Genomic DNA, 14,609 nt, shown 5'->3' on the forward strand with positions numbered 1-14,609 from the left:
AAGGAAGCTTTATGGAAGAATCATTGGCATGGCATTGACCTGGTATAGCCAGAGAGATCTGTGGCTAACAACTGGGCTTTTATCTTTGTCTAGAATCAAGGTAGTGTGACTGACTCACAGGCTGGAGTTCTTTCCAGCACTGGGCTATATGGCTTCCAATTTATTCAGCTACCCGCCTCATTCCCAACCCAGTAATGAAGCACATTTGGAAGCTATAAAGCAATATTGTTTGTATTGTTGGGTTAGATGTGTTATCCTTTCCATCAGTGGTTAAGTGTGAACTTCTATATTCTAAAGCTAAAAGTGTTTTAAGAATGGAAATTCTTTGTAAGTTCATAAAACTTAAGGTAAATGATCCTAACTCCTTTAGACATTTGGGAACTATTGCACTAATATTGCATTGTTAAGGGCTTAGATATTGTTACCTCCAGTACCTCCGTTGTGCCATTACTGTTAGTAAATCCTAAAGATGTACTTTATATATCTTAAAGCTTTCCATCCATTATGAAGTTTTCATGATCCTTTTAATGACACACTATTGTTTTATCATACATAATTTTTTAAACATCATCGTTAACATGAATTAAAAGCAGTTATTCAGTTTATTTTATACTAGAGGAAATCAAGACACAACCCGTATTAATTTTCTTCAGAGAACAACATTTCCAAGAGGTCTGCCTGAAGGCATTCAGATTCTACCAGTTTTTGAGGCTGTAAAACAAGAACAGTCAAACCTTAACCCACAAGTATAATTTATTATTAGGAGCAGAATCAGTTCTGCCTTAAGCCTCACAAATCTGGGACAGAGAAAATATGCTGTCAGGTACTACCAACTAGTTGTAACACGTTTCATAAAATGGTTAAGTATTTGCCTTAAGAGGAGTCATTAAAATACTTGGCTCCTTGGACTAGAACAGGAGACAGCAAAACCAATGCCATCACTTTTTTCTTCATCACTTAGAGTAGATTTACAGAGGATCATGACTAGGAGATGCTGTTGCAACAAGAATTATGGGTTACATAAAAAAAACAACTATTGATGCAGCCATCTTTCTCAGTTAGTGCTTATTTATTTATAAGAGTGGCTTAAAAGACCTGCCAGCTTAGATATTTGCATTGTTAATACTTATTGGAATTGACTATAGGAGTGGACAGACAGGTTTTGTTTTTAATGTACAACAATGTTTTTTGGAATGAAATACTAAAATTTTTTTCAGTCAGAATCCAGAACAAGCCAAGAGAGACTTAAGAGCTGAATTACAGCTCCAACAGTTAAAAATACTCACTGTTCCATATTTAAGTAGTGTAGGTACTGCAGTTACTTTCAGGTTTTTTCTGAAGTCATTATTTGGATCCTTCCAACTATTTTGAAAAGAAAAAGTGGTTAAAGAACATATTTATTTCATTTCTTACAGCTTTCTTAATATTCCTACATTTAATATATTTATTTTATTTATTCCCTTTTTGTTGCCCTTGCTGGTTTTTTGTTGTTGTTGTTGTAGTTATTGTCGTTGTTGGATAGGACAGAGAGAAATGGAGAGAGGAGGGGAAGACAGAGAGGAGGAGAGAGAGATAGACACCTGCAGACCTGCTTCACCACCTGTGAAGCGACTCCCCTGCAGGTGGGGAGCCGGGGCTCGAACCGGGATCCTTATGCTGGTCCTTGCGCTTTGTGCCACCACCTGCGCTTAACCCGCTGCGCTACAGCCCCCCCACATTGAATCTTTTAGTAATTATTTTGTAAACATTTGAAAGCTCTTAAGGAATTTGACTTGTTACCTGTGCAAAGTTTTCATTTAAAGTGCACTAAGATATAAAATGTAAAGGCAAGTTCTGAACACTAACCTGAGTTCACTAGCTTGTCTTATTTAATACAAGTGACCACTTATATTTTGTATTTAATAGCGTTTAGTTTGGCAACGTGCTGCACCTTAGAACGCTGAACTTGAGCCCCCCCCCCCGCAGTCATTCCCATGTAAATTTTCAATAGCCTACTTAGTGCATGTCTAGAAAACAGTGTACATTGCCACTTACTAAGGTTTTTCTCCTACTTGGCAGTAGATAAACACACATCCTTCCTTAATATGCTTCAGTCCCTCTCGTAGGGCCGGTTCAGCTTTAGGGAAAAAAAAAAGTTGATTTGAAATAAGTATATAAATTCTACAATCAAGTAAAATGCCCATTTTTCCTCCTTCAATCTTAGCTCAATCTAGGCAAGTACTCAGACTTTACCCTGCAGTTAACTGAGGTTAACAGAAGTCAAGAGTTTCTTTCCTGGCTTAAGGCCATTTTTTAAGGGTAGGGACCAAGTCCGAGCTTTTATATAACCCACACCACAGCCCAGAATAAGGAAACACATGCGTATTTGCTAACAAAGCAAAAGGAATTCAACATTTCTCCTGTGAAGATACCAATCATGGGGGAAGTGGAAGGACTAGAGTCCAAGATCATCTGGGATGGTAGAAAAACACTCTTGGCGAGGCGGGTAAGGACTTGACTAGAACAGGGTAAGAAAAGGAGTTACTTATATTAGCACAGATCGCCTCGCGGGTCTTGTGGGACAAGACAACTCTTCAGCCTCTGCTTTTCAAACCCGCATCTCTGGCCACTGCTGCGGCCACTCGGCTACTTCCGCTGGGCAGCTCCCCTGAATCCCGAGCTCACCCTGCACGCAGTCGGGGCACCAGCTTTCTCCATTGGAGTCCTTAGAGCCGGTGAAGTAAGCGAAAATGGTCTTGTCTTTGTGCTGCTCCACAGCTTTCATAAACTCCTCAAAGCCGGACACACACACCTCTTCGAAGGAGGCCATTCGGAAAAAACGTTCGGGCTGCAGAGGGAGGAGCGCTTCTTCCCGCCGCCGGGGGCGGAGCCCACGTGGAGCGGGATGTGGCTGCTTCCGGTGGGCGCGGGGCGGGGCTTGTGGCAAACACGAGGCGCAGCCATACTAACGGGAGCCACCGAGGGCCATAATTCACCCGCGCAGTTTTTTTTTTTTTTTTTCTGTTCTCGTATTTTAGGTCTTTTTATGCTGGCACCGCTCCGAAACCCAAGGTGTTATTTTTCCCCCGAGCCTGTCCAAGTTTCAGCCCCGGTCCCATGTGCAGAGGCTGCCGCCTTGCAGCTCCTGGAGCCCTTAGATGGTTTAGGAGGTTGACGGTTCCCAAGCCGCCCTGCGTCTGTTGCTATGGCAACTAAATTAGCGGCCGGAAGCGAGGCCTAGCCAGCCCCCCGCCCGCTTTCCGGTAGCCGCGCCTCGCCTCCGCCCAGGTGGGCTCGGGCCGGGACTGGGGGGATTCTGGGAGTCTGCGCTAGGCGTCCTGGACTGCAGGGAGCCGAGACCTTGACCCAGGCGGACCCCGTCTCTCCTGACTACCTTTCTTCTAGTTCAGGCTTAGGGGGTCCCGGGGCTGGGCGGCGGCTGGAGCCGGGCGTGTGAGTTGAGTGCGTGTTTGGAGCGAGGTGCGGGGGCCGGCGGTGCCCCGAGGAGTTGCCCTGGAGCCATGAGCAGGGAGGCTGGGCGAGCGTCCTGGGGCCGGCGGCGGAGGGGCGAGCTGGCGGCGGAGGGGCCGGGCGGCTGCGCGGGGCCCAGTAGGTGGGCGCCGGGAGTCCAGCGACTCCGGGGGAAGCGGTGGGATGCTGGGTCGTTGCGGAGCTGCGGCGGGGCGAGGCGCCCGACTCGGAGCTCGCCGCGGGAGACACGCAGCGGGAGTGCGGAGCGGGAGGCGGACGCGGTGGAGCCGGCGCGGGAGGCCGCTCGGGCGGACGAGGCTTCGGGGACGCCGGCCCCTGCAGGCGCGGTGGAGGCTGCGAAGGACCCCGGGGCTGTGTGGGTGAACGGGGCCGTGGGGGAGCCCCAGCTGGTGGGAGCCGCCGGCTCTGTGTGGCTGACCGGTCCTGGGGACGACGGGGACGCCGTGGGAAGGAGCCCTCCCCGCGCTAGTGAGAAGAAAGGCCGCCCGGGGTCGGCGGGCACCGAGAGCATCGTGGAGTTGTGGCTGAGAGTTCAGGCCACGAGAGCGGCTTCGGGCTGTGCCGAAGGGAGCCGAGTGGAGCTCCACCCTGTGCCCGCCGGCGAGGGCCCGGTTGAAAGGGGCATCCCCGGCAGGGCCTCGTGGCTGGAGACCAGCCGCAGGGGTATCACAGGGCCGTGGGTGAAAGGGCAGGCGAGGGCCGCGCCCGCGGGCGCAGGAGTCTCCACGGCGATGGGACTGCGGGCGCTTTGTCTGAGGGTCTCAGACTTGTGCGGCCGCAACCTGGCCCTGAGGGTGCCGCATCTTATGGCTTTGCGTCGACTTCGGGAGGCCTGTGCTAGGAGAGAACAAGCTGCAGGGGAACCTGGGCCAGTGGAGGAGAGAGGTTGTGGACTTGCCCCAGGCTCTCAGGATAAGGTACCAGTTGTGGGGGTGCCTAGCGCCATGCAGTGCCCTGAGCCTGTGGGGGTTCCTCAAGGTGTGGAGGCTCCAAAAGCTGTGGAGGTGCCTAGAGCTGTGGACGTACCCAGAGCTGTGGAGGTGCCCAGATCTGTGGAGGTGCCCAGAGCTGTGGAGGTGCCCAGACCTGTGGAGGTGCCCAGACCTGTGGAGGTGCCCAGACCTGTGGAGGTGCCCAGATCTGTGGAGGTGCCCAGATCTGTGGAGGTGCCCAGACCTGTGGAGGTGCCTAGAACTGTGGAGGTGCCCCGATCTGTGGAGGTGCCTAGAACTGTGGACGTGCCCAGATCTGTGGAGGTGCCTAGAGCTGTGGAGGTGCCCAGACCTGTGGAGGTGCCCAGACCTGTGGAGGTGCCCAGAGCTGTGGAGGTGCCCAGACCTGTGGAGGTGCCCAGACCTGTGGAGGTGCCCAGACCTGTGGAGGTGCCCAGACCTGTGGAGGTGCCCAGAGCTGTGGAGGTTCCTAGAGCTGTGGAGGTGCCTAGAGCTGTGGAGGTGCCCAGATCTGTGGAGGTGCCTAGACCTGTGGAGGTTCCTAGAGCTGTGGAGGTGCCCAGACCTGTGGACGTGCCCAGAGCTGTGGAGGTGCCCAGATCTGTGGACGTGCCCAGAGCTGTGGAGGTGCCTAGAACCGTGGAGGTGCCTAGAACTGTGGAGGTGCCCAGACCTGTGGACGTGCCCAGAGCTGTGGAGGCTTCCCGAGCTGTGGGGGTATCCAGAACTGTTGGGGTTCCCCTAGCTGTAGCGGTACCCCGAGCTGTGGAAGTAAAAAGGATTGTTGGGGTTCCTAGAACTGTAGAGACTCCTAGAGCTATGGGTGTACCCCAAGCTATGGAGGTTCCTAGAGCCGTGGGGGTAGCCAGAGCTGTGGAGCTACCCAGAGCTGTGGGGGTAGCCAGAGCTGTGGAGGTTCCCCGAACTGTGGGGATACCCAGAGCTGTGGAGGTACCCCAAGCTGTGGAGGTACCCCAAGTTGTGGAGGAAGACATAGAGAGAATAGTGGGAGCAGTAGGCGGTAGGGTTGCGCCGGATTTGTGGGGAAGAGGGCAGGTAGTACAGGTGCCTGAGGCTCTGGCACAAGTGGCCAGCTGTGAGGATGCTTCAGGCTTATGGGGAAGGAGACAGCCTATGGAGTTGTCTGATACTGTGGAGGAGGAAGCTGCCTCTGTAGGTGCCTCAGGTATGTGGCCAAGGGGACAGATAGTGGAGGAGAGTGACTCTGAGGGTATCCCTGGCCTGTGGGGCACAGGACAGCTTGTAGGGATACCATATGCTATTGAGGAAGAACCTAGAGTTGGGGGTGACCCAGGATTCAGGGACAGGGGACAGGCCATGTGGGGAGAGACTGGCTCTGGAGGTGACCCAAGACCATGGGAAGCTGCACCAACAGGGAGAGGTCCTAGAGGTGCTCTAGGTCACTGGGGTCTGGAACAGGCTGCGGAAGTCCCTCAGGCTTTAGAGAAGGAGGCAAGCTATGGGGGAATCTCAGACTTGTGGGAAACAGAACAAGCTGTGACAGTACCTGGAGCTTGTGCCCCAGGCCTCTGGAATGGGCAACAGGCAGAGGCTGAGCCAATGAGTATTGGGGAGGAGACATATTATGGGAATATCCTGAATTCCTGGGAAAGGCGACAGGCTTTGAGGGAGCAAGAGGCACTGGTGCCTTCAGATTTAGGATTATCTGGACCAGTGGGCCAAGAGACAGGTTATGGTGATGTTTCATGTCCGTCCAGGAGGAGACAGACTTTGGGATTGTCTGGGACAGAAGGAACATCTGAGGCAGCAGGTGTTGCCCAACACAGTGGTGTACCAGTAGGGACACCCATAAGTATAGTTATGCCCAGGTCTGGAGGGGTGCCTGCCAGGGTGCCAGTCTCTGTGGGAGTATCTAACCCTTTGCAACAGGAAAGCAGCTCTGGAGATGTCTTGAACCCATGGGAAAGGGTTCATCCTGCCAGGGTCCCTGTGACATCAGGGACACACATGGTTACTCAAGAACTGTGGTCTGTGGCAGAAGATGGTGGCTCTGCAGCTTTCGGGCCTGGTGGAAGGAGACGGGCTATTGGACTGCCCACTGCTGCCAGGGTTTCTGTGCCTCCTGAGTTGCCTGGGCTTGTAGGGGAGGAGACTAGCTTTGGGGGCATCCCGAGATCTTGGGGAAGGAGACAGATTGCCAGGGCGTCTATACCTACTGAGGGGCTCACAACTCCTCGGGTGCCTGGTTTTCTGAGGATGGAAGCTGGCTCTGAGAGTTTCTCAGACTTGCCAGGAAGGAGACAAACTTCGGGAGTGGCAGTGACTACAGGGGTGCCTTCATTTGGTGAGGTATTACGTATGGCACCTAGGACTGTTCAGGAGACCAGCTCTCGAGGTATCATGGACTTATCAGGGGGGAGACAGACTCTGGGGCAGTATACAACCAGAAGGCTGCCTGGCTATGTGGAGGAGGCAGCATTCTCTGGGGATGTCTTAGGCTTATCGGGAAGAAGAGAGGTTGCCCAGGTGCCTGTGGCAGCTGGAGTTCACAGGAATGTGCAGATGTCCATGGCTGCTGTCACTCCTGATGATGCCCCAACGGTGGACAGTGGTAGCTATGGAGATGTTGCCACTGTATGGGGAAGGAGGCCTGTGACTGAGATGCTCTCTGGTGCCAGGGCTCCTGGGCCTATGGAGTGGGAGCCTAGTTCCGAGGAAGTCGCAGGCCAAAGGAGGAGACCCAGTGGAGGGTCTGGGGCTATGAGGGTACCTATGTCTTTGGGGGTGCTTGCAGCCGTAGGCATTCCCATGGCAGGGTGCCTGCCTGCTGCCGTGTGGGTGACTGGGTCTGCTGGAGAAGACATAGATATGGCTGTCCCAGGCCTCATGGCTTCAAGGAGACAATCTGAAGGACCTGAGAATTTAGTGGAGGAGGCAGAAGGTAGCAGTATTCCAGGACTGGCTGGGAGGAGCCAGGCAGTAGGAGTGTCCAGCAGGCGAGGGGCCAGGCCATGGAGCCACCCAGGGTCTGGGGAGGAAGAAACAAACTATGAGAACGTGCCAGGAGTGGCCAGGGCAGGATCCACTGCAGGGGTGCCAGAAGCTGTGGACACACCCTCAACTTTGAGGGAAGACACAGATACTGGCCATTTCCGAGGTCAATCACAGCAGAATGGGAGGAGATGGACTGGAGGAACATCTGGAGCCAGAGTGAGGGGGAACAATTTGGGAGACAATTATGTGGGGGAGGATAGGTCAAGGGGGTTTCAGAAGTAGGTATATGGAGCAAGTTGGGTTCGTGGGGCTCTTTGGGTGGGAACAAGTTGGGGAAATTTTTGTCCTGAGTGTGGAAGAAAGCATAGGGGCATATCAGGGAGAGAGAACTTCGTGGAGATGTTCTTGGGCATGTTAAGTGAACAACTGGAAATGCTTTCTGGAGCAATGGGAAAGGGAGTGGTATCCCAGAGCTTTTTGTAGGGCAACAGTTTAGGGATGGGTGTACCTGAACTTGTGGACTGTGTGAGTGTATGTGTATGTGTGAGGTATCCTGGAACTGGGGATTACCAGACCATTGGCATTTGGGAGGGGAGAGGGAGTGCTGGCCACATAAAAATTGCAGATGCCCTGGTTCTAATTCTGCAGGCTTTATTCTGGGGTTCCAACCCCTGAATTGGGATTTACCTTGATCACATGCGTCCTCCCATCTTTTTTTTTTAACCACTGCTTAGAAATAAGGCATCTTGGGCAGCTGCCTTTATGTACCTACAGATTTGTCTAAGCAAAATCCTGTAAATCTTGGGTTTATTCCATAGCTTAAATTAGGCATGAATTTCCCAATTGACTTACTGTGGGTTTTTTTTTTTTTTGTGTGAGGGGAAGCGAACAGGTGCCCTGATACATTTAAAACTGGTCAGTTTATAGAAAATAATTATAGTTTGACACATGTTGAGTTAAATTACCTAGTTTATTCAAAGTACTGTGTTGTGGGAAATATCAGAGAAGAGCAAGACAGGCCCTTATCCTCAAGGAACCTTGTCTAGCTGGGAAGATGAAACATAAACCTGTGAAATAGGTAAATAACATGAAATAAATGTTTGATAAACCCATAAAGAGTGCAGGGATGATAAATTTTATAAGGCATTCAAAAAAGGGCAAGACAGTGGTTTGAGTAAAGCCCATGTTAGTTTGCTTTCATATTATCTCACTGTGTATACAGGTCAGAGGAGAGAAAGGGTGGCGATAGTTATTCACCTCGTACCTGGCAGATCCTGACATAAATGTAGTTATTTGGATCCTGCAAGTTTATTTAGTCTGTAGAATTGTGTCTAGTGGTCTAAATTTTACTAATAAAAGTGTCCTGCTGGGAGCAGGGGAAATAGATAGCATAGTGGTTATACAAACACTCATGCCTGAAGTTCCAAAGTCCCAGGTTCAATCCCTTGCACTACCATAAGCCAGAGCTGATCAGTGTGCTCTGGTACCAAAAAAACAAAAATTACAGACTTCTATTTTTGGACTAATGACTTTTTTTGGAGGCTCTAGAGATGTAAAATTTGGAATGAAAGGAGTTTAGGAGATTGACATAAAGATGATGAGTTCTCCTAATCTCATGGAAAGTAGAATTTCAGAAGTGTAGTTGCTTTTGTACATGGGAGAAACTGTCTTTCCTGCCCTTTAAATCACTTGTTCTCTAGTATAAAGTTGTTCTAGACTACTTACCAAGTATTGTTATTCTTTCCCTGTTGTGGAAGACTTAGTCTGGAAGTAGCTCTCTTTCCTTTTAGGCAAGAACCACTAGCTTATGACTTGGCTTTCACTGTTGTTCAACACTATCAGACCTGATGGGACCAGGCCGACCAATTTCAACTTATGTTCATCTGACTTCGAGTGTCCAACCAGCTGGGATGAGTGACGCCACAAGACTTCAGGCCCAGGTAGTTGCTTTTTTGTTTTTTCCAAGTATTTATTTTCCTGAAAAAGAGGGACTGTATGGTACTGGGGATCAAACCTGGAAACTGATGTGTATAAGTCCTGTGCTCTATTGCTGAGCCATTTCCCTGTTAGATTTTTATTATGAAACATATCAAGCATACCAGTGGAAAGGAAAAGCCAACAGATGACTTTAAACCATCTTTTCTACTCAGTAACTGAACATTTTCTACCCCCTCTTTTAAGTTTTGTAGAACTATTTCAAAGTAAGTTGCAGATATCATGAGTTGACCTCTAAATATTTTAGAATATGGCCGCTATAAATAATCACATTTCTCTTACGTATTTGTGATGCTGTCATCTACAGATTTACTATGTTACTACTGTCCTGATGATACCCTTTGTACCTAAGAAAATTCAAGGTTATATGTTGCTCTAGTTGTCATGTTTCAGTCTGAGAGACTGACATTGAAGAAAATAACAGGACATTTATTTGAAAGTTTTTCTCTCAATTTGGCTTTGTTTTATTTTTTTCTCAAAATTATATTGCTTTTGTGGTGGGATAACCTCTGAAATGATACTGAGTTCTCTGCATCTTGTCAGGAGATACATGCTGTCACTTTGGTTCTCTTATGGCAGTGCTGCATGTAATTTTCTTAGATGCTGCCAAATTCCCCATCCTGAGGGCTCTATAAGTCTGCATTTATACCACTGCTCTGAAGAGTTTCTGCTTCCCTATAGCTTCATCAACAGCTTTTGCTTTATTTTCAAAGCTTTTGCTAGTCTGTTGACATTTCAGTGGTCAGCTTTTATATGTCCATAGGCTTTGTTAATGGTCACTTTTTTTTGTACATTAGCTGTAATTTTTTAAAAACCTTTCTGTTGAGTTTTTATTTTTATCTCTTTATTTATTTTTACCTTAAAGGATTTCCTACACGTAGGGAGTTCTTTGTATTTATTTTAAAACTATACTTTCTGAAGAAAGTGTAAGTACTTCTCCCTCCCCCCCCCCCAGTTTTTTTTTTTTTTCCCCTTGGACTTTGTTTATATGTTTTGACCATAAGTTAGGTAGAAGTTGTTTTTAAATCTCATCTGTCTTGCCATGTATGTGGTCTTGGTTTGAGTCTTCAACACACCACATAAGAATGTCAATGGCACCAGGAGAAACTTCAGTGCTGTGTTATGTCTCCCTCTCTCTGTTTCTCTTCCCTCCCTTCCTTCTCTTCCTCCCCATCTCTATTTTCAGATGCTGTTTATTTATTAATGAAAAGGATGGGAGAGAGGGAAAGTGAACCAGAGGATCATTTTGTTACATGTGCAGCTAGGGATTGAATTTGGGCCTCTGCTTGAGAGACCAACACTTTATCCACCATGCCATTTCCAGATCCACTGTTGCTTTTTTTCTGCCTGAAGAAGTTTGCCCGAAGTGCTCAAAGCCCCTGTAAACTTTTATCACTTTTCCCCCCATTTCTTATGGATTCTGAGTCCTAATTTGTCTTTCCATATATCCAGGATATAAATAATAATTTGCCTTTTTATTTTTTTCCCCTGTTACCAACAACTGCCTTACCCAGATCTTTGAGGGAAAGATTTTTTCCAAATAAATCTCCCAAATGATTCTGTTTATGTAGATGCTCACCATTTATTTTTTTCTTTCATGCTACCTAGTGAAGTTTTAAACTCTCCTTTTTTTCCAAAATACTTCTCTGAAGGCTTATCACAATGGGTTTAAGTTGATTCTTCTTCCACGTGATTATCTAAAAATCTTTGTTGTGAAGATTGAGAAGGTCATTCCTAAAATAAAGATCTCACAGCATAGGCACCACTGAGTATGTAGGCAGAGTCTACTAGCCTGTCTACCAGTCCTTGAAGGGTCTTAAACTGTACAGTTGCTTACTCCGTTAGACCTAGTAATCCCAGAAGAGATAATTTAGCCTAAGAAAGTAATTTGAAATGAGAAGGAAATTAAATGCATGAAACTATAGTTGAGCTGTTTTATTAGTGGAGAACTGGATCTAAATTTTAATAGTAAGATAGTAGTTGACGCAGGCATGAAAAAAAACTAGTCACTGGGTTTTGGAGAATGCAGTTGTGAAAAATAATAAACATTGAGAATGTGGAAACATACCTGTGTTTATTAAGTAAAAGACAACAAAACTTAGGGATTTTTAAAAAAATTATTTATTTGTCCCCACCTGCAGGGGAGTCGCTTCCCAAATGGTGAAGCAGGTCTGCAGGTGTCTATCTTTCTCTCCCCCTCTCTGTCTTCCCTTCCTTTCTCCATTTCTCTCTGTCCTATCCAACAACAATGACATCAGTAATAACAGCAATAATAACTACAACAATGAAACAACAAGGGCAACTAAAGGGAATAAATAAATAAAAATATTTATGTGTTGGATAGAGATCATTAGAAATTGAGAAGGTAGGGGAGATAGAGAGGGAGAGAGACAGACACCTGTAACACTGCTTCACTACTTGCAGAGCTTTCCCCCTGCAGGTGGGACCAAGTCTTTGAACCCAGGTCTTTGCACACTGTAACATGTGCGCTCACCCAGGTGTGCCACCACACCAGCCCCCAAACTTAGATTTATTGTGAGTAAGACAGACAAAGGGCTGGCAAGGGTGCCTGCTTTGCCATGTATACTAACCAATCAGAGTTGAGCCTGTCCGCCACCACACTGGGGGAAGCTTCTATGTTGTGCTGTCTTTGTGTCACACTGTCTCCGTCTCTTTCTATCTGAAAAAGTTGACCTGGAGCAGTGAATCCCCAGTGACAGAAAACAGCAACAACAAAAACCTGATGGAAACTTAAGAAGATGTGAGTGGGTATTTAGACAAGGAGCACTTAAGCACAGGATAAAAGATATATTATAACCCCCAGATGAATTATTTTTGAAGTCCTAAAGAAATATTATCAAATGGCTTAGACACTATTTGGTATGTCTATGGAGCGAACTTTAGGAAACTTGTAATGGGTTGAGTTGGTCACTTGCTGGAACCTGACATTTTAAAATGGAGCATAAGTTCATAAAGACTTTATTGGCTACTTTTTGAAGCTTACTGGGTTGGCTGTTAGAGGAGGATCCTGAATGCTGTTAGTAAACAGGATAGTACTGGGGGCTGGGTTATGCATTGTAGGATAGAACCAGGAGTACATGATAAATTTCTAGAATGTTTGACAGTGACTCATTCTATTAATAAAATAGAAAATATCTTTTACCACTAGTAATTGAGTGGGTGAAATTTTGCAAAGTTGATTATAGAAATATACCAACTATGCAATATGTTGTTTTTCTAATCTATTCTTACTTTTATTTGTTTTTTTTTTTTCAAAGAACCAGTTGCAGTTTAATAAGAATGTTCCTACACATCCATGCAACCTGGCAATCCGATATTCTTGCCCACATGCAATTCAAATTGAAAAACTGAAGCACTCATACAATGAGTCATACCACAGTAGAGATTTGGATTGTAGAGATGGTCCTGACCTAAGCAGTTCTGTTTCATTTTCTGTTGTATCAGAAGAGAGACTTAGCTACGCTGTCCACTTAGCCAAAAGAGATGTAAAACGACGACAATTTGAAGAACATATTAAAGAATACCACCTCAAAGGCCCACCCCAAATCTCTCAGAAAAGTGGACACACTAAGCATAAAATTTCTGACCACAGGGTGGAAAGGAAGAATTCAAAGAGTCAGAAAGGCTGTCAGTGCAGCCACCAGCCATCCAAAGTTGAAGTTTCCAGATCAGGTGCCAGGGTGTACTTGTACACAACTCATCCAGGACACTCAGACCTTACTGTACCAAACTCACCACCCACCCATGATCCCGGACTTGAGTCACATGCCAGTGTAGTTGACCACAAAAACCTGTTTGAACAGAAGAGTCTGCTAGAAGTTCAGCGCCTCCGGAAGAAGTTGAGCAGTTGTATACTTAAAATTGAAGAAATAACCAAACGAGGTGAGAGAAAAACTCGATTATTTACTTTGGAGACATGTCCGAGAACAGTATAGTTTTAAGGCATTTCCTTCTTTCTTTTCTGTTATTTTATTGAGGAAATGTATATTTATAAGGTTTTTGTTGTTATAGAAGTACATTTTCCCATTGCTCCAAGATGAGTGTCATTCTCATTTTAGAGATAAGGTTCTTGAGGATGAGAGAGTTTAAGCCACTGGTCTCTGGTCACACAGCCAGAGAGTAGCAGCATTGTCCCAATCCTGTCTGACTCCACAGCTTGTTCATAAACCCTTGTACCACGTGGCCTCCTCCAAGAAACCTGCCATATATGGCTCTCATTGTCCCAGAAGACAGTTTAAAGTAGGAAGAAACCTTGAATTCAGCTGGGCCTTCCAGTAGCTACCTCTATCACAGCACTGTTTACTGTCTAATGCATTTTTTTGGGAGCCCACTGCCTCCCCTTCAGATTTTACTCCCTCTTTCTGTGGACTTTGAGTCTGACCACACTGTCTTTCTCTCTGAAGAGTTTGCCAGCAGAGGACATGGAATAGTTCCTTTCCTATAGACCACATTTGATAAGGTGAATGACTCGTGGTTCCTCCTGGGTATTGGGACACCTGGTATCTGACCTTGGGTGTTCTTGGCTATCTTCTAAGAGTGTTTTTCTTCTCTTCCTTCCCCCCTCCCCACCTCCCAGCACCACTAAACTCTGGCTTATGGTGATGCTGGGGATTGAATCTGGACTTTGGAATCTCAGGAATGAGGGTCTCCAGTATACTGCCTACTGCCTTCATGTTTTGCTTCTTTATCCAGGAGTTCTGTCAGTTATTTTTGCTTTGTGCAGAGAGAGTGTGTTTTATGTATATTACAATAAAAACCAGTTCTAACTTAGACAATGTTTAGTTGAATCTACAACAGTGAGAAGAGAATTTGTAGATATGTGTAAAATATAGGGTAGGTATAGGTCCATAGGGTAGAAAGGTGTTTGATCATCATACACTGTTCTTGACAATTGTGATTTTGTAGGGAGGAGAGGAACGAGTCCACATAGAATTTGAAGCTGCCATTGCTAATAATTAGGGGAATCAAGCCCAGTTTTCAAAGTAGGGAATGAGCATCAAAGGGGACGACTGCTAGTATAGTGCACAGTCTAAAATAGTCCTTTGCATTTTAAAGTTAACATGTTTGTACAAATGTATATTAAATAGAGAATTTGGGGTATATTACAAAATACATAGAGATGATTAAACATGCTAGAACAAAATAATATAAATGAGAGGAAGTCAGGTGGTAGCGCAGCGGGTTAAGCGTACG

General features: G+C 46.7%; 3 protein-coding genes across 8 annotated transcripts in view; 2 read left to right on the plus strand and 1 right to left on the minus strand.

Annotated features, from left to right (window-relative positions):
• Positions 1-502: 502 nt before the first annotated feature.
• Positions 503-2,891, minus strand: TXNDC17 (thioredoxin domain containing 17). The gene is made up of 4 exons (XM_007523107.3): positions 2,665-2,891; positions 2,035-2,116; positions 1,287-1,362; positions 503-711 (listed from the first exon to the last, which is right to left on the minus strand). The coding sequence occupies exons 1-4, from the start codon at positions 2,807-2,809 to the stop codon at positions 640-642; spliced, it is 375 nt and encodes a 124-aa protein (XP_007523169.1). The 5' UTR covers positions 2,810-2,891; the 3' UTR covers positions 503-639.
• Positions 2,892-3,129: 238 nt separating this feature from the next.
• On the plus strand, positions 3,130-7,682 carry LOC107522384 (collagen alpha-1(I) chain). 2 transcript variants are annotated; one of them, XM_060204191.1, is made up of 2 exons: positions 3,130-4,673; positions 4,728-7,682. In XM_060204191.1, exons 1-2 carry the CDS (start codon positions 3,501-3,503, stop codon positions 7,680-7,682), a joined length of 4,128 nt encoding a protein of 1,375 aa, XP_060060174.1. In that variant the 5' UTR covers positions 3,130-3,500. The 2 variants fall into 2 exon arrangements, with proteins under 2 accessions (XP_060060174.1, XP_060060175.1); XM_060204192.1 differs by having other exon boundaries at positions 3,130-4,601.
• KIAA0753 (KIAA0753 ortholog) overlaps positions 3,206-14,609 on the plus strand; it is a 66,462-nt gene continuing 55,058 nt past the window's right edge. For 2 of the 5 annotated variants that reach the window (XM_016187852.2, XM_016187860.2), the window contains exons 1-3: positions 7,781-8,478; positions 9,191-9,340; positions 12,674-13,298. In XM_016187852.2, the coding sequence (XP_016043338.1) occupies positions 9,248-9,340; positions 12,674-13,298 (718 nt within the window). In that variant the 5' untranslated portion in view covers positions 7,781-8,478; positions 9,191-9,247. Of the gene's footprint in view, positions 3,268-7,778; positions 8,479-9,190; positions 9,341-12,673; positions 13,299-14,609 lie in introns of those variants that run through there. The other 3 variants (XM_060204193.1, XM_060204194.1, XM_060204195.1) reach the window with 3 other exon arrangements.

The sequence above is a fragment of the Erinaceus europaeus genome, chromosome 12 (assembly GCF_950295315.1).
Source record: "Erinaceus europaeus chromosome 12, mEriEur2.1, whole genome shotgun sequence".
NCBI lineage: Eukaryota > Metazoa > Chordata > Mammalia > Eulipotyphla > Erinaceidae > Erinaceus > Erinaceus europaeus.